Raw genomic sequence first — 26,460 nt, forward strand, 5'->3', positions numbered from 1 at the left:
TGACTTTAGCCTTAAAAACTGTGATGGCAGGGGTCGACATGTTGGAATTGATATTGATGCTCTGAAGATCCTTGTTGAGTCTAATCCAATGTAACACAGTTATAAAATGGCCCTGAAATTGTATGTCTTTCATGAAACAATATGTAAACATCTAAGGTATTGAGGAAACCCCATAAGGAAGGTGTTTGGGTGTCTCACAAACTCTCCGATGATCATCTTTTCCAACATGTGAAAGTTGCTTCGTCTCTTCTGGCGCGTGAACCATTTTTGGACAGAGTTGTCACCGGTGATGAAAAATGGATTTTCTATCTGAATACTAAATGCAAAAAACAATGACTCAGTCCTAGACAAAAACCACTTCCGACCCCAAAACTTGGACTCTATCCGCAGAAAGTGATGCTTTGCATTTGGTGGGACATCAAAGGAGCAATTCATTTCGAACTTCTCAATCCACAGTGAATTGCCAGTGCAGAGATCTATAGTCAGTAAGTGGAACATTTAAATCAAGCTCTTCATCAGAAACATTTGACGCAACACAAGGTTATGGAGTTGGGTTGGGAAGTTCTCCCCCACCCACCCTATTCTCCAAATATGGCACCATCAGATTGCCATCTTTTTGTTCGCTGCAACTCCATCTTAAGAGGAAAACGTATGCAAATGTGAAGATGTTAAATGAAGATATCGATATGTTTTATGCTTCAAATCCAAATCAGGGCATTAACAACCTGATGGTAAGATGGAAAAGCATCATCGTTAAGAATGGAGACTCATTTAATAAATGTTTTGTTTGATACATAAGTTGTTCGGGTTTTTCATCTAAAAAAAGCGACATTAATTTCTTGACAACCTAATAAATTGGTATATATTTGAACATGTCTTTTTGTCAAGAAATAAGAATTACATAATTTTTGGTATTGGTGTTTTCAGAGAACCCTGGTTGTACATGTGTGGTTAATAGACACAATAAGTCAATTTAACTTTCGCTGTGTAGAGTTCCCGCTAGTATGTGAAGTTTAACATTATTTCCAGTTCTAGACATAGTGAATTTTAAGTATACGATCTTATCTATTTTCACAAATGAAATGTCGGATTTCCAAAAAATGATCGCAATACAAGTTCGGTAATAGTGACTACTAGTCTAACAGTTCCATTAAAAAAAACAAAGATAAAATTACAACTGTGTTACATCAGTACTAGTGAAACTTGTAACGAAAATGAGTTTCTAGAACGAGAATAAATTCTAAAAAAGTTCTTTGTTACAGGCCCCGGTGGCTCAGCGGTTAGTCTAAGTAGTTATCCCGCTAAAAATTAATTAAATCGTCATAAAAAAGATGTTAATTCATTAGTTAATTAATAAATAATTAAATCATCCTACCACAAAGTAGAGAACATGTTTATAAGCAGCCATGTTTCATACAATACATGTCTCAACAAGAATATAATTAATCACAAATAATTAAATCGTCATAAAAAGGACGCTTAATACTAATTCATTTAGGCCCCCAGTGGCACAGATAGCCCATTGTGTAGCTTTATGCTTAATTAAAAACAAACAAACGAATTCATTTGTTAATTACTCCGTCCTAAAAAGGACATTACATTTCCTTATCATTAATTAGTCCTACAAGGACAATACGATAATTGAAACTTACTCAATCAAGTGATTAAAGATTTTCAGTACTAAATTATTACATTTCCTCTCCTAAAAGAACTATATATTACTCAATATGACGTATACAATACATGACTATAGGTTTAAGTCGCCCTAAAAAGGGCAATATCATACAAAAACCCTTCCAGTGGCACAGCGGCATGTCTGCGGACTTATAACGCTAGAATCCGGGTTTCGATACCCGTGGTGGGCAGAGCACAGATAGCCCATTGTGTAGATTTGTGCTTAATTAAAAACAAACAATCATACAAATATTTAAAACTTTGTCTTTATACAAAAATTTATGTCACCAATAAAACGTTTATTATGTAATACCACTTTTACTAATTTGTCTTTATACAACAAAATAATTTACACATTTTACAAAGGCGATTTTCACATATACTTAATCACTTATTACCGTGGGATTTTAACAAATGTATTGTGATAGTAATTCTACAAGTCATCAACGTCTAGATTTATTTATGTTAAAATCATTATCTGCAATAAAAATAATAAATGATTGACTTACTGTATCCATCTATTTTCTCTATAACCATTGATCACCTCTAAACACACACAAAACTTGTGAAAGTGTGGAATATATTACTAAACTGTTCATAACTTCTTTCAGACAATGTTCTGTAGGACACTTAATGTTTCACAAATCATACATAATCAATAATCGCCCTACAACTAAATATAATAAATGAACGACATACTGATTATTATTATTATTTAAAACACAAGAACTTTCAGATTGTTTATTCTTGGTTTAATATACGTGTAACATATGAACATGGTTTTCTATTATGGCTATTAGTGTGAAAAATTCATCCTTGTTTTAATGTACTTGTAGCATCTCAACATGGTTTTTTTACTATGGTTATTAACTATCGAAAGTTCATCCTTGGTTTAATGTACCTCTAATATATCAACATGGTTACTTCCTATGGTTATTAACTGTCAATAGTTTATACTTGGTTTAATATACCTGCAATATTACAACATGATTTTTTGCCATAGTTATTAACTGTGGAAAGTTCATCCTTGGTTTAATGTATCTCTAATATATCAACATGGTTTCTGTCTATGGTTATTAACTGTTGATAGTTCATCCTTGGTTTAATATACCTGTAACATTTGAACATGGTTTTTTAGTATGGTCTTTAACTGTGGAAAGTTCATCCTTGCTTTAACGTACCTCTAATACTTCAACATTGTTTCTGTCTATGGTTATTAACTGTTGATAGTTCATCCTTGGTTTAATATACCTGTAACATTTGAACATGGTTTTTTAGTATGGTCTTTAACTGTGGAAAGTTCATCCTTGCTTTAACGTACCTCTAATATATCAAGATGGTTTCTTTCTATGGTTGTTAACTGTCGAAACTTCATCCTAGGTTTAATGTACCTGTAACATATGAACATGTATTTCTACTATAGTTATTAACTGTGGAAAGTTCATCTTTAGTTTATTATACCTGTAACATCTTAATATGGTTTTCTACTATGGTTATTAACTGAGGAATATTCATCCTTGGTTTAATGTACCTGTAACATGTCAACATAATTATTAATTGTGGAAAGTTCATCCTTAGTTTATTGTACCTATAACATCTCAACATGGTTTTCTTCCATGGTTATTGATTATGGAAAGTTCATCCTTGGTTTAATGTACCTGATATATCAACGAGGATTTTTTACTACGGTTATTATGTGTGGAAAGGTTGTTTAATATACTTGTAAAATCTCAACATGGTTTTTTACTATGGTTATTAACTGTGAAAAGTTCATCTATTGTTTATTGTACCTATAACATCTTAATATGGTTTCTATTATAGTTATTAACTGTGAAAAGTTCATCCTTGGTTTAATGTACCTGTAACACCTCAACATAGTTTTTTGCCGTAATTATTAACTGTCAAAAATTCATCCTTAATTTAATATACCTGTAACATCTCAACATTGTCTTTTACTATGGTATTAACTGTGGAAAGTTCATCCTTGGTTTAATGTACCTCTAATATATCAATGTGGTTTCTTTCTATGGTTATTAACTGTTGATAGTTCATCCTTAGTTAAATATACCTGAAAAATCTCAAAATTGTTTTCTACTATGGTTATTACTGTGGAAAGTTCATCCTTGGTTTAATATACCTGTAACATATTAACATGGTTATTAACTGTGGAAAGTTCATTCTTGTTTTAAGGTACTTGTAGCATCTCAACATGGTTTTTGACAATGGTAATTAACTATCGAAAGTTCATCTTTGGTTTAATGTACCTCTAATATATCAACATGGTTTCTTTTTATGGTTATTAACTGTCAATAGTTCATACTTGGTTTAATATACCTGAAAAATCTCAAGTTTTTTTACTTTGGTAATTAACTGTGGAGAGTAGATCCTTGGTTTAATGTACCTATAGCACCTCAACATGTTTTTTCTGGCATGGTTATTAACTATGAAAAGTTGATCTTGGGTTTAATATACCTGTGACATCTCAACATGGATTTCTACTATCGTTATTAATTGTGGAAAGTTCATCATTAGTTTAACATACCTGTAACATCTTAATATGGTTTTCTACTATGGTTATTAACTGAAGAATATCCGTCCTTGGTTTAATGTACCTGTAACATGTCTACATGGTTTTCTTCCATGGTTATTGAATATGGACAATTCATCATTAGTTTAACATACCTGTAACATCTTAATAAGGTTTTCTACTATGGTTATTAACTGAAGAATATCCATCCTTGGTTTAATGTACCTGTAACATGTCTACATGGTTTTCTTCCATGGTTATTGAATGTGGACAATTCATCCTTAGTTTAATGTACTTGTAATATTTCAAAATGATTTTAGCAACAATGGTATATGAAAGTCGTATGGGTGTGCTATGAAAATTAAGAGGGATAATACCAGCTAATCATAGTTGATGGTTATAATATGTTTTTAAGTTTACAAAAAGTCTGGAAATGTGTTTATTTTTTTCAAGCATACAAGAGGGATATCTGCACTAGCTGTCCCTAATTTAGAAGTTAAAGATTGGAGGTAAGGCAGGTTGTCAATACTATCCACTACAGAGTCTATGGATACTCTTGTTACCAATGAAAAGTGGGATTGGCTGTCATATTATAACACCTCTATAATAAAGAGCAAGCACTTTTTAATGAAGAGATCAGAACTCTGAACCTGCAGATCTATAAATGAAAATTCTCTTTGTGAATGAAATTAAAACTTCAACTAAGGAAAATTTATGTAAACATGTTTATTATTTTATCTCCTTATTCAATAGACATAATTAATACTTCAAGATATCCCACAAAAACCCACGTTATTTGTTCTGTACAGAAACATTAGTCAAATGACTTAAAAAACACTCATATTTCAAAGTAAAAATCTATGATTGAAAAGACATTAAAATGTATGTAAATTGTAATTAATTTTTTAAATGTTGAACTTATAAAGCTGTTTTGATAATATGTTATACATGAAAATATATATAATTTGATAAATATAACATTGTTAAAGATATTTCACATAATGCTTCAAAATTCAAACATGCAATTCCAACTGATAATGTATAAGATGTTGCATTTAGTTAAAAGATAATGATAGTAAATGGGGAAAGATAGAGCAAAGGAAACAACACAGTGGTAGAAAATTACAAGGAATATGCTGTTGAAATAGATAGTAAATAACAATTAACATCAGGGTTAACATCCAGAATTATGCAGAGTAGGCTCTGATTTTTTGAAATATGAAGACATAATTTTTGATAGCAAGGAAATGTATAACATACACACACACACACACACACTCAAATGAATTATTTTTGTATTTGTTAGTAAAGCCTCAGGGATATACATGTAAAATAACTAAATGAATACTGAAAACCTTTAAACTAATTTGGATGGCTGTAAAACATTTAAAAAATATAATAAAAATTCCATAAATAAATAAGGAGAGAGTCAGGTAATGATTCTGAAACATGCATCTTTTTTATCTTGACATCAACATAGCCCAAATATTGTCATAAACTGGAAGTTAAATCTTTGAAAAACTTTATGAGAAATTAATCCTTAATTCACTACTGTCAGTTTTTTTAAAATAAAAGACAAAAATTTCTGATTTGCTACTTTACTTTATAAGTTTAAAGTTGTCAAAGCTAGCACTTATTTTAACATTTTCAAATATAAAGAGAAACGAGTTTTCTTAATTTTAAGAGTATTACACTCGTATAACATCAAACACTTTTTCTTTAATACTGTGTGTGTGTTTCTAAGAATGAAAGACAAATAAAAGACGGTTTAACACCTACTAGAAATTAATGGTGTAAAAGTATACACTACATTTTTTCAATGTTAAACTACATGAAATTACTTTACTCTCAAATTCAACTTGTTCTTGTCTGTCCATATTTGATGGTTAGTTACAGCAGGTCAGAATACTTACAATGCTCTGTCAAGAATTTTCAGTTTCCCATACATAATGTATTTATGAAATTTGTATTTTATCAAAGTATTGATTCAGGACCAAGTGAACAACATCAAATAAATAATACCCTTATCAAAAAAATATGCAACTATATAAAATACTCTGGTTGAATTTCTGCTAATACCATTTGATATTAGAAAATGTCATTACGACAGATGTTGCTACTTTTAAGACTTCTTGATTTCGTAGTCAAGAAAATGACACAAAGAATTAATCTTATCAATCCAAGTTTGCTTTTTAAAAATACCAGAGACATTAGTAGTTTTAACACTAGAGTGACCAAATAGTATATTATTATTATATATTAAAAAAGACCATATATTATACTTGAACATTAAAACGTTATATATCAAATATAAGAAAAGTTAACAACCTGTCTATTAATTCCTCATTTTCCATGAGACTATGGACCTTTCTGGATTAAGAATACAAGTGAAATGGTCTAAACAGTGGTCACGTGTATCAGTTTACCATTGTAAGGAACTAAACCCATTTTTGTTGAATTACATAACTGTAATATTCAGCAGATTGTTAAATAAGATGTTATCAACTAGTTAAATACTAACAACACATGACTGTACTAAGAGCTTGTATGATTTTAGTTATGACTGTGAAAATTTGTAATAAAATACTTGCATTGATGTACATACGTATTATGAAACCTGAGGACCAACGCTAATATAAAAGATTTAATCACACCAATAACAACCATAAAATCTTCATATACCCACAATAATACTTAAAATAATCGATCTCCATTTATGAACATTCACTTTTTTAGTTTAAAAAAATTATTATTTAATATAATACAACTGTCTCATTAACTTAAATAATACAACATGAGAAAGTAATAGAATAAAACTTTAGGTTCTGGACATGATATAAATTCACATATTCTCACTGGAATGTCAACATTTTGTTTACCAGTGCTGATGAGACTGTTGAAACTGGTTCCAAGACTGCAGCATTACAACTTTGATCAAAAACTATCCTAAGATAAGGAACCGTTTATCATTGTATAATAACCTGGGAAGTAGCAGAGCATACACTGCTTATCACTTCCCTGGGGGAAACAGGTTCTACAGTTCTGGAACTTTGTGGGGAGGCCACCTCCAAGTTATCATCACAACGATAGATGTCGCCACTTGTAGGCATTCCCATTTCTTGAATCAGGAAAATAACCTAAGGAATTGATCTTATTAATTCAAACTTGTTTTCTACTGAAACTCAACAGTTTTTTGTCCCTTCTTTTATAGCACATGTTAAAGAAACTCAAATATATAACTTATGTAACCCACACTTCATCCATAACACAGATGATGGGAAAGAATTACAGAAATCCTTATCTTATCAGAACACCTAAGTTTAAAGCAAAATACACTTATTTCTTATTCTCAAAACTTCCTAAGTGTCTGATTAGTTTATGTATTTAGAAAGCCTACCCAAAAATGAAGTTATTTTAAAAACAAAAGCACATTAACTAGCCTATATCATTTATTAAACTTTTGTATAACAAAAAAATAAATCCTTGTACAGACTTATTTCTATTATTTTATAAATTTCAACTCTTCACATCTGAACTTTAAATAGTGGGACAGTAATAAGAAATATCATTTAATGGCATAAAAAAACATGCTGTAACATTGTATGGAAAATGTTTGCAATAACCCAAAGTTGCAACATTATAAACAGTTCATTGCCATAGGAAGCAATTTTGGCCATGGCCTGACTGGTCTTACTACTTCCTACAGCCTTGAAAGTGGATAACAAGTACAATGATGTCTAGTAATGACTTGATGACCTACTTTTGGTGATGTCATTGAGATATCATGGAGCTCTCTTACAAAAGTCAGAAAGTAAAAATCAAAAGCCAATGCTAGTATCCATTCTGACACTGTTGACACAACATGAGCATCAAATCCCTAGGAAGATAAATCAAAAGAGTTCTTTGTATAATTTTTTACTAAGAAATCTTGGCTCTGAAGTTAAACCACATTTTGTTAATGCACTTAAGCTTCTTCAGTGTACATTAAATCTATGACAATACACGAAGCAGACAACTAGTGTTTATGTGTTCTGTATTAAATTTGTACTTTGTTCTTGCATTAACTGTATAAATTAGAATGTTAATATATCTATCTTTCTAATTTTCATTGTAAAGACAGTTTTGTATTGTTAGTTTAGTATACAGATTTACCTCATGAAATATTACTAGGTTTACAAGCAGTTAGCATTCTGGTCCCCAAATGGTGAAACAATCTTCTAATCTTTATAAGTAAGAACAGTATATTTAATTAGGTCATTACCAGGTTAATTATAATTCTGATCTAAGTAAGTAGCTTGTTTTGGCTGGAAGTTAATATTAAATAATGACATAAATGTATATTTAATTAGCTATGCTCATTATCAGGTTAATTATAATTATGATCTAAGTAAGTAGCTTGTTTTGACTGGAAGTTAATATTAAATATTCTATCAAAGAATTACTTTTTTTATGGACAACTCTTGAGTTAAGAGCAAGTACAGCTGTTTTTCTTAAAGATTTGAAAAGAACAAAACCATCATGCCATTATTAATAAAAATATCACCATCTCTGGAAAAAGAGATAGAGACATATAAACTAAAGATATCAATAAAGGAATACAAAAAAAGATGACTCTTGAAAAACTTGGTCACTAGAAAAATAAAATACAGGTAGGTAAAAGTTGAAAAACATTTGTTAACATAAGAACAGAATAATGAAAGGATGACGGGGTCAAACTTTAAAAAACAAAGTCAGTAAAAGAGATGAAAAATATCATACTAGTTGTAAAATGATTGTACTGAAAAGTAATCCAGCAAGAGAATATGAAAGCTCAAACACAGAATGCTATAAATAATAAAACAGCAGAAAGAAAAGCAACAGAGAAGAAACAGTTGTTATTAAAAACCATGATTTACACAGTTTTAGAATTAGAAATATAACAACAAAAAACAGTATTAACACTTGATAACTTTCATTGTTAAGGAAATGTATCATATAATAAGGAGAGAGCAGAAAAGTAGAAGAGAAATGAAGGTTGCTGTATTTAAAAAATAACTAAAAATAATGAAAAAAGAAGCAAATTTTAAAACAAGATAGCACAGAAGAATGAGAGAAGACATGAAGGTTAAATATAGGAATGAGATTATTAGGAATAAAATAACAGATGATAGGAAGTTAATTATTAAATAAAAAACAGAAAAGAAAATGCTGTTAATTAAAATCACGCAGAAGAATAAAAGTTGACAGAAGAAAAACAAAAAAAGCTTGATAGATGAAATTAAATTAATTTTACAATATAAATGTGTACAACTTACCCCATCTTTAGGATCCCATTTGGTTGTATCTTTTCCATGGAAATATTTAAGTGATATGGGAGTTGTTATATTTACTGGAAATTTGTTAAGAAAAGAATTATTAACATTCTGTAGTTCATTGGCTTAGGCCTAACTACAGATTGAATCACCAACCACGTGATATCTATCATAATAATAAAAATTCCTCATTTCATTGACTAAACTTTTATAAACAAATGAACTTTTACCAAGCTTTACTTAATACTGACATTATTTTACTATTAAGTAATATAACTAATCTTTAGGACTATATAATAAAAACACACACATACACATAACATAATGTTTAAAGACAACAATGGACATATTGGTCCATCTAGACTGTCCCATTCTCGAAACTAAAATATAAATATTAAATAAGTAAATAAAAAAAAACAACTTCAAATCCAGCCCTTGTCATTCATATAGTTATCAAGCTTTCTCTTAAACTCACTTAAATTTACTGCTTCCACAACATCCAAAGGCCAACCACCATGTTAGAAAAATAAAATTGTCTTAGCTGAAGATGACTCCTAACCTGCCAAAATTTATACTTGTGTCCCCTAGTCCTACTATTCTCACTGTTAAGTATGAAAAAAGATGATGCATCAACACTATCAATTCCCTTTACAATCTTAAAAACCTTAATCAAATCCCCACTAACTCTTCTATTTTTTCAAGAGAAAACAATTTGAGAGATTTGTACCTCTGCTCATATGACAACCTCTCCATATCAGGCACTGTTCTAGAAACCCTTTCCAAAAATTCAATGTCCTTCTTAAGGTAAGGAGCCTAAGACTGAACACAATATTCCAAATACGGCCTAACCAGTAACCTGTTGAATGACATTATAACCTCTTTAGACTTATATTAAATATTTCTGTAGATACAACCTAAAATCCTATTTGCCCTACCACTAGCAACAGCACACTGCTTGGATCGCTTTAGAGACTGATCGACTATTACACCAAGATCTCTTTCCTTCATGACACTTTAAGGTTATTCCCATCCAAATTATACTTATAATTCAAATTATGATAACCCACATGTATTATCTTGCATTTATTATAATTAAAACCTATCTGCCATTTATTCACCCAACTCACTAAATGATCTAATTCCTTTTGTAAATCAGCAGCATCCTTCTTACAGCCAGCAACACCCAAGATTTTAATATCATCAGCAAATTTAAGTAATTTATTGACTATTCCTTCATCTATATGATTGATGTAAATCAAAAAGAGCAAAGATCCTAAGACTGAGCCCTGAGATATTCCACTTGTGACATTAATCCAGTCTGACTGAACTCCATTTATAATAACCCTCTGCTTTCTTCCATCCAACCACTCTTCTAACCAATGAACTAACTTATCCCAGACACCTACAGGGATAATTTTTTACAAGCCTTTTATATGGCACCTTGTCCAAGATTTTCTAAAATTCCATATACACCAAATCTACACTCTTAAGCTCATCAACATGAGTAGCTACCTTTTCAAAGGATGTCAAAAGATTTGTAAAACAAGATTTTCCTTCAGTGAAACCATGTTGACTATTCAATAAAATTCTAAACTTTGTTACATAACTTTGGAAAGCATCTTTTATCAGACTATCCAAAATTTTTCCCACAACTGATGTAAGACTAATGGGTTTATAATTACTGGGACAATTTTTATCACCTTCCTTGAAAAAAGGAGTAGCATTAGCCAACTTCCAATCCTCTGGTACCTGCCCACTATTCAAGGACTTACAAAATATAGCAGCAAGTCGCTAACATATCCAATCCTTACCTCCTTCAAAACCCTTGTGGAAATATTAGCTGGCACGGGAGCATTATTGTTCTTGAAAGTTAACATTTTTCTTACAATGAAAATGTATTTCTGTTAGGTACTTACCTCCTATCACACAAAGATATCTCGATCCTTGTTTTCCTTCTAAGCATTGCTAAAAAAGGTTTTACAATTAGTGCACCAATCTTTATACCCTATCAGTTTCACGCCATTTCGTGTGACTACTCTCCACTAATAGTATTGCACCACCTATACTAGTGCAGCTAGCTCCCTCTGCTATTCCTGCTCAATCCTCACTTTCAAGAATTGGCAGGTATCAAAATATGAACACCAGCAGTGGGAAGGAAGGGTGTGAAAGGAGGTAAGTGCCTATCAGAAATATATTTTCAGTGTAAGAAAAATGTTAACTTCTGATACAGTCTTGCCTCCTCTTTAACAAACCTATAATCCCACATTGTAAAGGTGGGGGTACTGGTGTAGGCACATGAAAGTGAAACCAAGTGGAAAGCATCTGCCCAGAATGAACAGGTGTGCTTGGTGATAAAAATGGAGCACACATGTGGGTCACCACACCACTTCTGAAATAGGTATGCTCTTTGCCCAGGAAGTAGAAAATTAATCCAAAGTGGGCAGAAAAGAAAGTTACTTGCACAAGTGGAACATGGTTTGAAAGTTGCAAGCAATAATAACATATAATGGAATGAGCTCTGTAAATTCTCAATCTCAACCAGACAGAAAAAGTTCCATAACTCGTCCTTGGCATTATGAGGTTGAGGATGAACAAAACTGTAATAACAACATTGTGGCTAGGGCAAGGGGATCATGTTATATATATATATCTATATACCCAACAACACCAACTGTAAATAAACAGAGAGTCATATGTCAGGCGACTGCAATTACTAAGACAAAGTGAACTTTCAGTTGTAACCGGAAAAACTCCCGAAACTACCGTAGGAGCAAGAAGTACAACAAACTTAACCCAGCATTATGGGGTCATGGGTTGCCTCGGCTCAACTGTAAGAACAGGGTAAAGCTGTAACCAGTATTACGAGCAAAACCATAATTCACTCAACATAAAGGCAGAGCACAGACATCCTCTATCCAGATTTATGAGGAAGGCATGGAACAATCACCCAACTGTAGGTACAGAATGTGAATGTCCTGTTGTCGGTATTACTAGGCAGACTAAGTCTCCCAAACTCAACCGTAGAAGAAGGGAAAGAACTTTCTGCAACCAAAATTATTGTTTGATATCTAGTATATACACACACTACTGGGTAAGTGACCAGTGGTCTTACAGAAACATCCTACCTCTACAGTGAGCATTATATAGCAACTATAAACTAGTATGGGTTTAAAGCAAAGCATACCTAACCAGGTGGTAAAGACTAGGGATGCTGAAAATAAAACATAGATGAAAGGAAGTGATAAGACTTACCTCCATCAAAGGTGAATGGATGTGTGTAAAATTGTGAGAAAAAAAAAAGATACAGCCAGATCATGCAGATAATGAGTGACAAAGGTATTGGGAGTAGTTCACATTCCAGCCTGAATGTTTTCTTCTAAAGGATGGCAAAGGAGAGCAGCCGAAGACATAGTAATGTAACGAATTTGATGCAAAAAAAATACTGTGGAGATGGCGACCTTCCATGGATAAGTCTGAATATGCCAGCCTTATAAGTTGACAAACCCAACCAGTGAGAGTGATGGGTGACAGATCACAGGAAATGGAAGGATTCCAGGGAATAACAAGTCGGGAACACAAATACTGAAAGCAAGCAGTATGTGTCACAAAACACTTTAAGGAGTGAACTGGACAAAGAAGCCTATCCATATTTGAATGAGAGAAAGGTGGGAAATAAAAAGTAAGAAAATGGGTCAGAAAGCCAAACCACCTTCCCAGGAAGCATAGGTCTTAGGAAGGAAGGACTGGTCAGGGTAGAGGATAACATAAAAGGTATGGTAAAGAATGTGAAAAACAGAAGTGGCATAAATATCTGAATGACGACACCTGCAAGCAATGAGGTGGAGGAAATAGGTCTTGAGGGAGAGATGGTACAAGTAACATGTAGCCAGTGGTTCAAAGGGAGAACGAGAAAGGGTATACAGGATCACATTAAGATCCCAATTCGGCAAAACAAAGAAACATGATGGTCGATTGATACAAAAGGAATGGAAAAGAAGGGAAATGAAAGAAGAGAACAAAACCATGTGAAATCAAGAGAAATAGAAGGTGTTCAACAGGGCTGCCCAATAGATAGATACCATCAAACAGACAAGCCCTTGTCTAACAACCTGGTGAAGAATTGGAAAGATGAGGAATGGAAGGATGGGAAGAAGGAAAGCCATGTTGAAGAGACAAAAGGTGGAAGGTAGACCAATGTATTTGGTAAATGGTCATGGATGGTCTGATGGTTTGGGAAAGGAATGATACAACATGAGGAGTCTGGGCTGAGGCAATGGACCTGACAAAACCCAAGCATGAAGACAGAGTTTGGTGATGTCTGGATGAACAATGCCTGATAGAGAAGAGACTGAAACAGTTAAGGGCAGGGGATATTGTACAAGTAAAGGTAAAAGTAGAAGAAACCATGGCTCTGCAGGTTAATACGAAGCAATAAGCAAAACTAGATATGGAGTGGTTTGGACGAGGGATAGAACTCTGGATAGGAGTCAAATTGGAGGGTAAGCATAGATATAAAGACCCCTCCAATCCTGAGTGAATGCATCCACTAAAAGAGCTAATGGGTATGGAATGGTAGACCAAAAGAAGGAAGGAAGTTTGGTGTTCCAGGGTGTAGCAAAGGCATCAATATGAGATATTTTGAGGTAAGAACACACCCACCGAAAGACCTGAGGATTGAAAGACCATGCCGTGGGGAGAATCTGGTTGGGACGAGATAAATGATCTGCAACCAAATTCATAGCCAGGAATATTTAAAAATGTTTCTCAATATATCTTCTTAGTGTTGAGAAGAGATAGAAATGATATGAAATAGCTAATAACTATCTTAATCTTTTAAGATAATTTTCCCTGATGTTGGGAGAAGAAAGAATTGATATGAAAACGGCATTTTTTTTACTTTTACTTTACAACTAAAATATTAATGTCAACTTCAACATCTTACTTCTGCAATATTTTATATAATAAAACCCAATCTACATGTGGATCTGGAACTGGGAAAAACACAGAGGCACCTATCATTCTTCAAGACAGAATCATCAAAGTTATGTAGTGCAGGTGAGGAACTGGAGAGAGAGTAGAGAAGCACCTGTCATTCTCTGGGAAGGAATCATCAAAGTCATGTAGTGCAGAAGAGGAACTGGAGAGAGAGTAGAGAAGCACCTGACATTCTCTGGGAAGGAATCATCAAAGTCAGGTAGTGCAAATGAGGGACTGGAGAGAGAGAAGAGAAGCACCTGTCACTCTCTGGGAAGGTTAAATCGTTAAAGTAATGTAGTACAAATGGGAGACTGGAGAGGCACTTGTCATTTGTGGAGGAGGAATTATCAAAATCATGTAGTGCAGGTGGAAGACTGGACAAGATAAAGAGGCACCTGTGTTTCCCAAGAACGAATCGTTAAATTCATGTAGTGCAGGTGTGAGACTGGAGAGAGTAGAGAAGCACCTGTTACTCTCTGGGAAAGAATCATTAAAGTCATGTGGTACAAATGGGAGAATAGAGAGGCACTTGTCATTCTCGGAGGAGGAATTATTAAAATCATATAGTGCAGGTGGCTCTACTTTCTCCAGTCTCACACCTGCACTACATGACTTTAATGATTCCTTCTTGGGGAACACAGGTGCCTCTTTATCTTCTCCAGTCTCACACCTGCACTACATGACTTTAATGATTCCTTCTTGGGGAACACAGGTGCCTCTTTATCTTCTCCAGTCTCCAGGTAAAAAAATATTTTTAATGCAAAGTGGAACACATTTTTCCAACTTTTTAAGCTCAGGTTGTAATCCAGTTTGTGAAAATTTTTCATGTCTATTGCTTCCTCTTTTGGTATCATTGTATACATGGAGAATACATTAAGGCTGTACATTTTGTGATGATTGTTAAAGTTATTGAGATCTCTTTGGAATTCTGGAACACTTTTAATTCTCTGTTTATTCTCGTCATGTAATGGTTTAATTGGGAAACCTAAAAATTATGCAGGCTTATGATTATGGTTGCCATAAGTGAAAAGGATAGGGCAATATCACTTGGGATTTCAGGAATTTTTGGAGCACTAAACAAACAAGGGGTATGTGCATTAGTGACTTTTAAGTTGTTGTACATGTCTTCTGTGATATCACTGTTCTTTTTAACTTTAAAAGTAGTCTATTCAAGTAGTCTTCCATAACATTTTTGGTTAGTTCTTAGACAATTGAATAGCCTACTTTTAATAGTTCCTTCTCAGAGAATGACAAGTGCCTCAAATCTCTCCAGTCTCCCACCTGCACTTCATGGCTTTAACAATTCCTTCTTGGAGAACAACAGGTGCTTGGCCTGTCTTTCTATTTTGTTAATGAAATATTTGTATAATCCAGGTGACAGAAGGCTGCCATCTATTTGTTCATAAGTTTTACTTTGAATAATACAACTCTACACCCTCACACAGACTAGTTTAGATATTTCGATGATGTATTTTGAGGATTTAAAGATAACGACTATCGACAGTCATTTCTACAACATGTAAACATTCATGCTAATGTCAAGTTCACGTTTGATTAAGAAAATGAAAACCATGTTTTAATTTACACAAAGATAAAATAGAAAGAAACACAAACAGTTTTAACACCAAAATCTACTGCAAATCTGAACTAAAAAAAAAAAAAGAATTAGCACATTATCATGCACTTACAACACAGCATTTAACACATGCAGTGGCAGTAATCTGTAACATGAACTAGAATCGGTATTTGATAGATTTATTAGCAAAAGTCACTTCTCTAAACAAGTTGTCACTAGAACTTTAGCCAAATATAAAAATAAATTGTATAATAAAAAAAGGAAAGAGAAAACACCATAAACTCCAAGAAGGAAACAAAATGCACAAACTCAAATACACTAATAACCACAAACATCATAAACACTTGGAAACAAGTATAAACAAAAATCTAAAGAATAAAGTTATTTTTATTTAAAAAGTGAGTACTAAAACCAAATATCATCTAAGGGGGCTTTATTCTGACAACTTCAACAACAAAAGCATCTACAAATATCAATGTGATCAATGCAACAGCACTTTCAGAGGTTAAATGTGATGCAACATAAATATTAGGATCAAATACATAACTATTCTTCATCACACATTTATGAACACGACACAATAAATCAATATCTAATCAATATTAACAACTTTGAAATATTATGAGAATAACATTAATAGAAGAAAAATATATGTTAGTTATTCTTTGACTAAAATATAATTTAAATAAAAAACAGAGATATCACCCTATGCATTTTTTGAATTGGAACAAAATGCTCATGCAACTTTCTAAAATTTCATAAGATAAATGACAGTTTACCTAATGATGACCACAGAAGTGATGAAAACATTGTTATAAAGTACAAAAAATAAAATAATCCACTCAAAAAAAGATATGTCTGTGGAGTTTTATTTAATGTATACAGTGGCTTTTCTCTTCTTACAACAATAGTTTAAAACTGTTAAAACTTATAATACAAATCTTGGTGAATTACTATGAGATAAGCCCTGGATTACCACAATAAGTGAGATTATACTAAAAATCTATAATTAACAAATTAGATGCTGTGGATTACCACAATATGTAAAATTATTGGTACAAATCAATAAATAATTAAATAAAAGTTGTGAATTATCACCACAAATGAGATTATACTAAAAATCAGTTATTAACTAAATAGACACTGGATTACCATATAATATATATAAGTATATTAAGAAAATCAGTAATTAATTAATAAGAACTTTGGTGAATTATTACAGATGAGATTATATTAAAAATCAGTGTTTAATTAATAAGACACTTAGTGAATTATTACAAGTAATATCTAAAAATTAGTGTTTAATTTAGAAGAAACTTAGTGAATCACTACAAGCGAGATTATACTAAAAAATCAGTGTTAAATTAATAAAAAACTTGGTGAATTACTACAATATGACCTTCAAGAAACTTGTTAGAACACAATTAACCTAGAATTTATCCTCTTCACAAAAGATACATATAATAAAGCACATCATGCTAACTATGGATAGAAACAGTCGTATCCCGGCCACTGTCTTAGTATTCATCAATGGGCACGTGTAGAATGAAATGACTGTTTGAAGCCACGTATATATCATTCCTAAACCAAAAGCCATTGTAGCCCCTATCATGTGAACAACAATCACAGCTGTCTCCTATGGTGAAGAAATACACAAATATATATATACACACACTTAACATATTAATTAATTAACTCTTTGCAAATAGGTCCCTACATATAATAGGAGATTAAAAGATCTTACAAAGCTTTATCTATAAAAATAAATGGTCATTCAGGTTATGTAATTAAAAATACAATTTTAGAAGATAAACAATTTGTTGAAACATTTTTTGTTTGATGTTGGATATCTTTGTATTAAAAATACAAGATTAGTTTCACATAGAAACTATGGTATTAATATAACTCCATATTAAGTTTAAAACAATATATACACGAAAATGCTTCTAAAGGAAGTAAGGGGAGTGTAACATCATCTAACACAAAACATTACATTTCATTTTGCTTGTTCAAAAACACAAATTTGTATACGGACTATTTCAACCTCACACCAGTTGTTTCTACACACCTATACAGATGTCCATCCTTTAATGTCAAACACATTGTTACGTCTCCGTTTGTTAATTGATTTTTCCGTAACTTCGTTCTGACGAAACTTAAGCGACACAAGTCTTTACTTAATAAAACTGGTTTATTCTTTCTGAATATAACTTTACCAATACACTCAACTTCAACAATCGTGCTAAACAAACGCTGTAACGTCTCTCGTGCTCTCTGACTGCAGTTCAATTACTCACTGTCTACACACACATTACATTATTCACGTTGTCCCCTTTTTATATACCAAACTACCCTGTATCTAGTAAATACTAGAGCATTTGCCAAAGTACAGGATAGTTCTAGAAAATAGAGGGCGCCACACCAGTCACGTGACCTCGATGATGCAACAACATCATTCACATGTTTTGGTTTTGAAAATATCCTTATAAACACCTAACATACAGAACTCATTTGACTTTATAAAAATAATAATAAATTGGTTTCCCTCAAATCTCATAACTATATACATATATATATACTAGCTGAGAGTACCCGTAAGGGAAACAAAAATTGTATAAAGGATAGTGTCTGTTTTCTTTATTTTGTTATTTAATCCCTAATGACCTAATTAGATGCTAATTGCATAACCTGCTTTGAGGAAGGTAATAATTGACTCATGTAACTGATTAAGTACTCGTGTTTTCGATTTCAAACTCTATAAAAATATTCAAAATGTGCCTTATATTAAAGTTTTTTTTTATTCCCTTTTTGGGCAAAAATTCCAAAACAAAATAGTTTAAGTACAATGTTGGATGGATTCCAGTTACCATACAAAAATTTATGGTAATCAAGCCAACCACCTCTTGGTCAAGGATGTTAACACACACACACACACACACATAATGGATCATTTTTATAGTAAAATATATATATTATTAAAACTGAACTTAATATTTATTTCATTGAGGTTCTTAGAGTAATGTTTACCAACAATGATGTAAGAAAAATAGTTCTACACACTTGAAAATTTGCTACCAGACTTGCTCCAAGTGCAGCAGCCCACCCTAGACATAGTCCTACCATATTCAACCGAAGCATTTGTGTTGATTCACTTCCAAGGTGATTTTGATAGTAATGTTCAACTTGCTTGTATCGGACATACACCGTAGCTGCAACTGTGGAGAATGTGAAGAGTGTTTAAAAAAAAACATCTTTGACAACACGAGCTTTGAAAAACTCAGTTTCCCTTCATGCTGGTATAAGTTCAAGGTGTAGCTTTAGATATATATTGACAAAAAAGCCGAAATGTTGATTACCTATGTTGATGTGATTGTTTGAGATAACAGATTTGGAGAAAGTATGAACATACAACATTCAGAGTAAAAAATAACACATTAACAATCCAAATTTTATTTCTATAAGTATAAATTAATGTTTTTTTAACTTCTAGTTGCCTATGAATTTAAGGTTTCAGTAAAAAAGAATTAATTTTAATGTTACATATAAATTATGCAGTGAATATACACGCCTTTTGTACATACACATTTGCTAACCTTTCATGTACAGTATACTGTTAAAGCAAGAAACATTTACCAATGTTATAATTCTCCTATACTGAAAATTAGTTTCCAATAGGTACTTACCTCCTCTCACATAATTAGCTATTCTTGTTCGGTGCTGCTCTCTATATGCAAAAAAGGACTTATGTTGATTGGTTTTACTCTAAATCCAAAACCTGGCCAGCGAGAACCAACATTCACATGGGAGTAGGATGAGGGATCCCAATCAAAGGGGTGAACTGCAATTTGATGTCTCACTCCTTTGAGTTTACATATGCTTTACAGTGGAGGATATCACATCATCTGCACCAGCAGAACACCACTGCCCTACTCTACACTGAATGGTATTTCTGTATTGAAATTTTATGTCATTAATCCATTCAGGAGGATGCCTCCATGGTCCACCATCTCAGCGGCTAGGAACTGGAAAGTGGTAAGGACTTTCAAACTCCACTAGAAGAAAGGGGAGGGGTGAAACACAATGGAGAGTCTGGAGGAACGTCAACACCTGAGGGTGACCAGGAAATCTTATTTTTAAAAGCAGACCATACTGATTTATTCAATACAAGACATGACAGGGATGGACAGCTTTACCCATGTAGTGCAATAAAGGAGGACGACGATCATAGGAAAATGGGGAAAGGGATAAAACAGCACATACCTGAGAAATCATATCTATACATGCCATATTAGGCCTAGCTTATTCTACAGGTGGGGCATAGGGAGACACAGCAAAATACATCAAAATCTTCATAAGAACAAACAGGTTTAGATTGTTCATGAGGAAGTGGAGCAACTTCAGGAGAAGATGGTTGACCATATAACAATCAATCTCTCAGCAAAAAATCATAGATAAATCCTTCGCTCACACCCACAGCCACTGAAATATTTTTCATAACTGGCTCTATAGTAGGTGTGAGACCCAAAGTGGTCACATTAACCTCGGAATTCACGGTGAATAATAAATCAAACAAATTGTTTGAGAGATAAATACAAACGAGTGAAAAAAAAAAAAAAGACAGGAAAGTATAATTGTAAAAGTTACAACAATAAAGGACATGAGAACAAAATTAGAAATATCCAAACACGAGCACTGCCAAACAAGTGATAATTTGGTAGAACTGAACAGAGGGAGTCACATGCATAACGAGTGTGTGTGGTACTCTCATTGGTGGAGGGTTGTCACATGATGATTTGGATGAGACACACATTAGAATGAGTCATTTCCAATGGAGGGGAGGCAAAAGGCTTGTGGCATGCATAAAATGTTTTTTTGCATATAAAGAGCAGCATTGAACGAGAATAACTAATTATGTGAGCCGAGATAATGTACTGTATCAGAATTTTGTTTTCTTCCTTTCCTGACTCTGTAGACTATTAATCTTTAAAATGTTTTAAATATTTTGTTTGTACCTCCATATTAAATGCAACAAAGCATATGTGTTGACATTACTTATACGATGTTGGAGTAGATAATAAAATTTAATTACTTTACATATGGGCCTACAGATTTTAAAAGTAGCAAGAAAATTCCTGAAGTATTTACTTACTCAGACAAGCTACTATGTTTAAAAGTTGACCAAAGATGCAACTCTCGGGGATGTAGGTTCCAGTGTCACTAATATATGGAAAGCTCACCTCCACATCTCTATGCAGTATAGATATGACATACCTGTTTATCATGGAAAAAAACAATAAAGAACTTGAGAAAGTTACTTGAGCCACTTATATTTATTGACTAGAATGTATGGGAATAGACAGACTGAACTGTTGAGCAGAGCTTAAGATATGATTGGCTCGAAATGCTGTCCAAAGTAAATTAAGTTTAGCCAATGGGCAGCATGAAATGCTGAACAAAACATGTGACATTTTGGGGATAGAAAAATTGAAATGCTGATCAGAATGTAAAAAAAAAAAACTTAATGGACAGGCAGCTTGAAATGTTGGCAAAGCTGTTTATGATTTGGGGGGGGGGGGGTAGATATTCTGAAGTACTTGCAAGCATGTATGGGACTAATAGAATGGGCAGTGTATAATGTACCATAATACATGGTGAGAATTAAACTAAGGTAAGAAAAATATACAACTTTAATGGTATATACTTTCTTTTGTTCAAAACACATGTAACTTGTTCTTTAGTTTACATGATAATTTTGTTTGTAATGAAAATAAAATGAGAAATTTGTTTGGTTAATAAAATGATTATATCGCAAAGGAAACTGAAGAGCTGTTAGGATTTCTAGTGCTCATGTTTCTGTGTCAATGTATGCAAAACAAGCTGATAATCAAATATATGTAGAGGCTGATTCATTAAAATTAGCTTCTCACAAGAGCAAGCTACCTACTTAGATCAAATATGTTACATTCTTACTTATAAAAATTAGAATGCATTGTTTAATCATTTGTGTACCCTCACTGTTGATGTTATTTTAAGCTGTAAACACAATAACATTCAGGAGGTTCAGCTAGCTTCAGAAATTTACGATAGTGCAAAGTTTATACACTAGGTTAACAATGCATATCCCAAGTATATTATATACTCTAACAAACACTGTTAATGTAAGTAGCATTAAGGAAAGAAGACAGAGCATATTCAGTATGTTTTGTATGGGAAAAATCTGACACAAGCACGTGAGAATATTTCTATACCAAAAGTACACAAACTTACTGGGTAAAACAAATTTAACTGTTAATAGAAAGTGTTCTGCACTTACTTGCTCAGTAATGGTTTACAGTACAGGTATCAAATATTATATATTTAAAATTAAAATGGATATCCAACAGGTACGTACCTCTGAAATACTAAGATCCTTATCTTGTTGAGTTTGATCTCATGCCATCAACAAAACATGTGACCAAAAACTTCTGAATGTCTTTTATGCTTTGCAAAGAATACATCATTTTCCCATAATTCTTCATTCTCCCACCTTACATACAATTTATTGCATTAAGTGTCAGGGGATTCTTACATAAGCTCTGCTTTTCTGCCATAGATTTTATCGAAAGTTGCAGTTGTGATGGAAATTCAACTGTGGGGAAGCAGGAGAGAAAGTATTTTAGAGGTTTGACATCCATTTTAATTTTAAAAATGTAAAATTAATATCAGGTAGACTTACCTTTGATATACTGAAAACCAGAATACCCATACTGTAAAAGAGATAGGAACCTACAAACATCAAAAGAACTCCAAAATATTAAAATACAAGCTACAAGCAGGAATATGATAATCTAGACTAGAAATAGATTGCACCTAAAGGAAGAAGGCATACTTCTCTTCACCCATGTCACTCTTTTATTACTCCAGAGGCAGCAACATCTCTTCATCCATATCAAAACTGGTCAGTGAATCAGACAACTGACCAAATTAGCAAGTGCTCAGGGAGAACTGAAGAAAAACCCAAGAAGTCCCCAAGGATAGGCTCAACATCAAAATGTAAATAAAGAAATAAAAAAACATATGATGATTCACACCTAGTAGAGCTGAGACATCTAGTGATAACAGTAGTCTAATTTCTGATATCTCTAATGCCATGCAAGGAAGTAAATGCAAGTGGGAAAGGTACCTACGTAGGTGCCATCAGCTGTTATATGACATCTTTTGTCCATTTCGAAAGGGCATCACCCTTTCATGCAGCTCTAGTACATAGAAAGTGGAATGACAAATGTAGAATATGAAAAACATTAATGGCAAAAATATTCGACATTTCCTCCCTTTATTGAGTAACAAATAAAACACATTTTTATGGAAAGATGGTTGAGTGAACAAGTTATGAAGCGTTGAAAAACAATAGCCAGACAACTTAAGATCTCCTATTATGAACAATGACTAGGTACTTGTTGGAGATGTAATAATAATAAAACCCAAAAAAACACCTAAAAAAAGTTGGGATGACAAAGCATGACTTCTGTGGCAACTGACAGTGCCTAAGAGTGTAGTTCTGTAGTCTGCTGTAAAAGTAGACAATCCACAATCATGAAAGAGGTACATGAAGCTGTAGATGACAAGCATCATTGTAGAAGATGTACCAAATGTAATGGAATAGGATCTCTCTGCTAATACTAGTGGAAACCATGGTGGAGCAGGCCAGCATGGGGTATTAAGGAGAACTGGACAATGGAACCAATTGATATTGGCAAATACCTGAGAAAGAAGAGAGTAAACAGAGTGAAAAAAAATCTCCACAGACAGATTCAAAGCATTTATTTGTACAGAAGTTGTCTCCAGAAATCAGTAAAGTATCAGAAAATGATGAACTGCTGTTGTAAGTGCATCAAACACAGGATGATTGAACTGTTGATGAAATACTAAATTAGTAAAGGATATAATGTGAATGTAGCCAAAACATAGAGAAAACAGTCAAAGTATCTTACAGTACTAGAACATAGTGATGGTTTAACAAGGACAGGACTCCTGATATTCATATGGAACAGCTAAAATCTAACAAAATCATAAGAGAATAGCATATCTACAAAACTAAAGACTTTAAATATAATGGTCCTGTAACACATCACCCTAGCCCTGGAGAGAGGCATTGGTGAAAAGATCCACATCCCAGAAGAGGAAGAAAAGGTAAACCAACAATGGGAAACTCACAAATGAACCACACTTAAAGAAAATCAAGAGCAGTAGTACAAATTTTAATAGACAACAGATCTAAGGATAGACTCCATAAGAGGCACAGACTCATTCACAGTATCTTAAGTAAGCACACAACCCAAAGTGAAGGGCTCATAGATGAACATAAATCTGACCCCCAATAGTATGGACAGAGGAGTCATTCAGAAGAAAGAGTTAATGAGTGAGTCATAAAGACCCACCTTGTTTATATTGACACTATGCCACACTAAAACCATAAGTAAATACAGAACATCAAAAAACATAAGATACACGACTAGAAGGGAATGATGACCAGAAGGAAAACAATAAGCTAAACCCTAATAAACTCCTGCTCATAAGAATCCCCTGAATGGGAAAAAAGTTAAGTATTTGCCTAGTCAAAAACAAAGCATGTTATTTAAAAATGTATATATATATATATATATGGATGTCATCCGTTTAAAAAATGAGCAGTTTTCAACCAGATGGTTAAAAGTATCAAAGGAACATAAGAGCTAAGTTATAATAGAAATAATAGCAGTGTGACCCATAGGTAATCAAGACTTCAAAGTAGATATGTAACTTTAAATAAAAAAAAAAAGGAATAACTAATAATGGTGTAAGAAAAGTGTCTCTCTTAACAAGTCATATCATAGTGTGGAGGGTAGAACTCTTACAATGGGGTAAGATAAAAAAAAGAAACAAGTGGACCCTGATCCATAATGAAATTAAGGGTCAAAAGCTTAAGGAGAAATAAGAGAAGGTGAATATGAAGTATATGAATATAGAGCCAGTTATGAAAAATATTTTAAACTAAAATATCATGAGAAGGAGGGAGAAATAAAAGATTTAAGTATGGAAATCATTTCAGGACAAGCACTGTAGCAGATTAAACAAGCTTTGCAGATACTGAAGGATATTATGTCTGGGTAAAAAATGACCTTTATAAAAAAACAAAAAAAACAAATGAAAGTGGTGAGTGTTATGCAAATTAAACATCCACATGATTATCATACCTGCCAGGAACATCAGTATAAACTATCGGTGGTGAAGCTGAGTCGACAATGCTACCTAGCATTAGTCTTGAAAAGATCCAGATTCTAGAGAAGGAAGAAAAGGGAAGCCAACAACAAGAAACTCACAAATGAGCCATACTTGAAAGTAATCTAGAGTATTAGGAGAAATTCTAATAGACAACAGGTCTAAGGATGGACTACATGGAGGGGCAAGATCCCTTTCACAGTATCTTAAGTTAGCATGATTCAAGGGAATTGCCATGTAAAAAGAAGCCGTATAGAAACTCTGTTAGTGGTGCAAACAGTTGCACGAGAAATAATATTATAGCAAAATGAACAACACAACTGTCATCAATCTAGATTGTAGCAGAAAAGCAGAGCTTGTGTTATATCTCCTGACACACACACACACACAATAAATCACAAGGAAGGTTTGAGAATGAAGAATTATAGGTAAATGATGTATGCTCTGCAAAGTGTAAAATACATTCTGAAGTTTTCAGTCACATGTTCTATTGATATTATGAGTTCAACCTCAACAAAGAAAGGCTTTTCAGAGGTACGTCTACCTGATCTGAAACAAATTATAATCACAATCCTTAATTTTATCCTGACTTTAGTTTTAATACAGATATTGTCTAAAGTAATATAAACACACATACTTACATAGTATGAGAATACTTAAACAGTAAGAACTTTTCATTTAATCAAATACTAGTTATTGAAAAATAAGAATAAAAATAATTACATACTTCGGCAAAAATGTATTCTCACAATTATAGGGAAAAATTTCAAAAGTACTAAAGACAAATTTCAAGATGAGGCTATTTTTGATTTTATATTTTGAGATAAGCAAACAGTTCTAAAATAAGAAATTTTTATCTACATAATATGGAGTAACCTGTTAACAAGTTTCAAAGTAAACTTGTGCAAAATGCAAGTATTTCTTTGAAAATGTATATATATATATATATACTTTACATTCATGTCGTATACTGAAAAGTGACAATTCTCATCAGTGGATTTCTTTGAAAATGTATATATACACATTACATTCATGTCTTATACCTAAAAGTGACAATTCTCATCAGGTATTTCTTTGAAGATGTATATATACTGAACCGCAAAAGAAACGTCGCATATTTCGAAAACTATAATTTTCAAAAACATCGAAAAAAATTAATTGATTTATTTTGGTTAAGG

General features: G+C 32.8%; 1 protein-coding gene across 2 annotated transcripts in view; it reads right to left on the reverse strand.

Annotated features, from left to right (window-relative positions):
- Window positions 1-2,497: 2,497 nt before the first annotated feature.
- Window positions 2,498-26,460, reverse strand: part of LOC106462441 (DNA damage-regulated autophagy modulator protein 1-like) — a 35,107-nt gene continuing 11,144 nt past the window's right edge. For both annotated transcript variants that reach the window (XM_022389711.1, XM_013922363.2), the window contains exons 3-8: window positions 21,195-21,316; window positions 19,106-19,260; window positions 17,504-17,681; window positions 9,496-9,569; window positions 7,962-8,078; window positions 2,498-7,338 (exon numbers count right to left, since the gene is read on the reverse strand). In XM_022389711.1, coding sequence (XP_022245419.1) covers window positions 7,168-7,338; window positions 7,962-8,078; window positions 9,496-9,569; window positions 17,504-17,681; window positions 19,106-19,260; window positions 21,195-21,316 — 817 coding nt within the window. In that variant the 3' untranslated portion in view covers window positions 2,498-7,167. The remainder of the gene's footprint in view (window positions 7,339-7,961; window positions 8,079-9,495; window positions 9,570-17,503; window positions 17,682-19,105; window positions 19,261-21,194; window positions 21,317-26,460) is intronic.

The sequence above is a fragment of the Limulus polyphemus genome, unplaced genomic scaffold (assembly GCF_000517525.1).
Source record: "Limulus polyphemus unplaced genomic scaffold, Limulus_polyphemus-2.1.2 Scaffold1166, whole genome shotgun sequence".
NCBI lineage: Eukaryota > Metazoa > Arthropoda > Merostomata > Xiphosura > Limulidae > Limulus > Limulus polyphemus.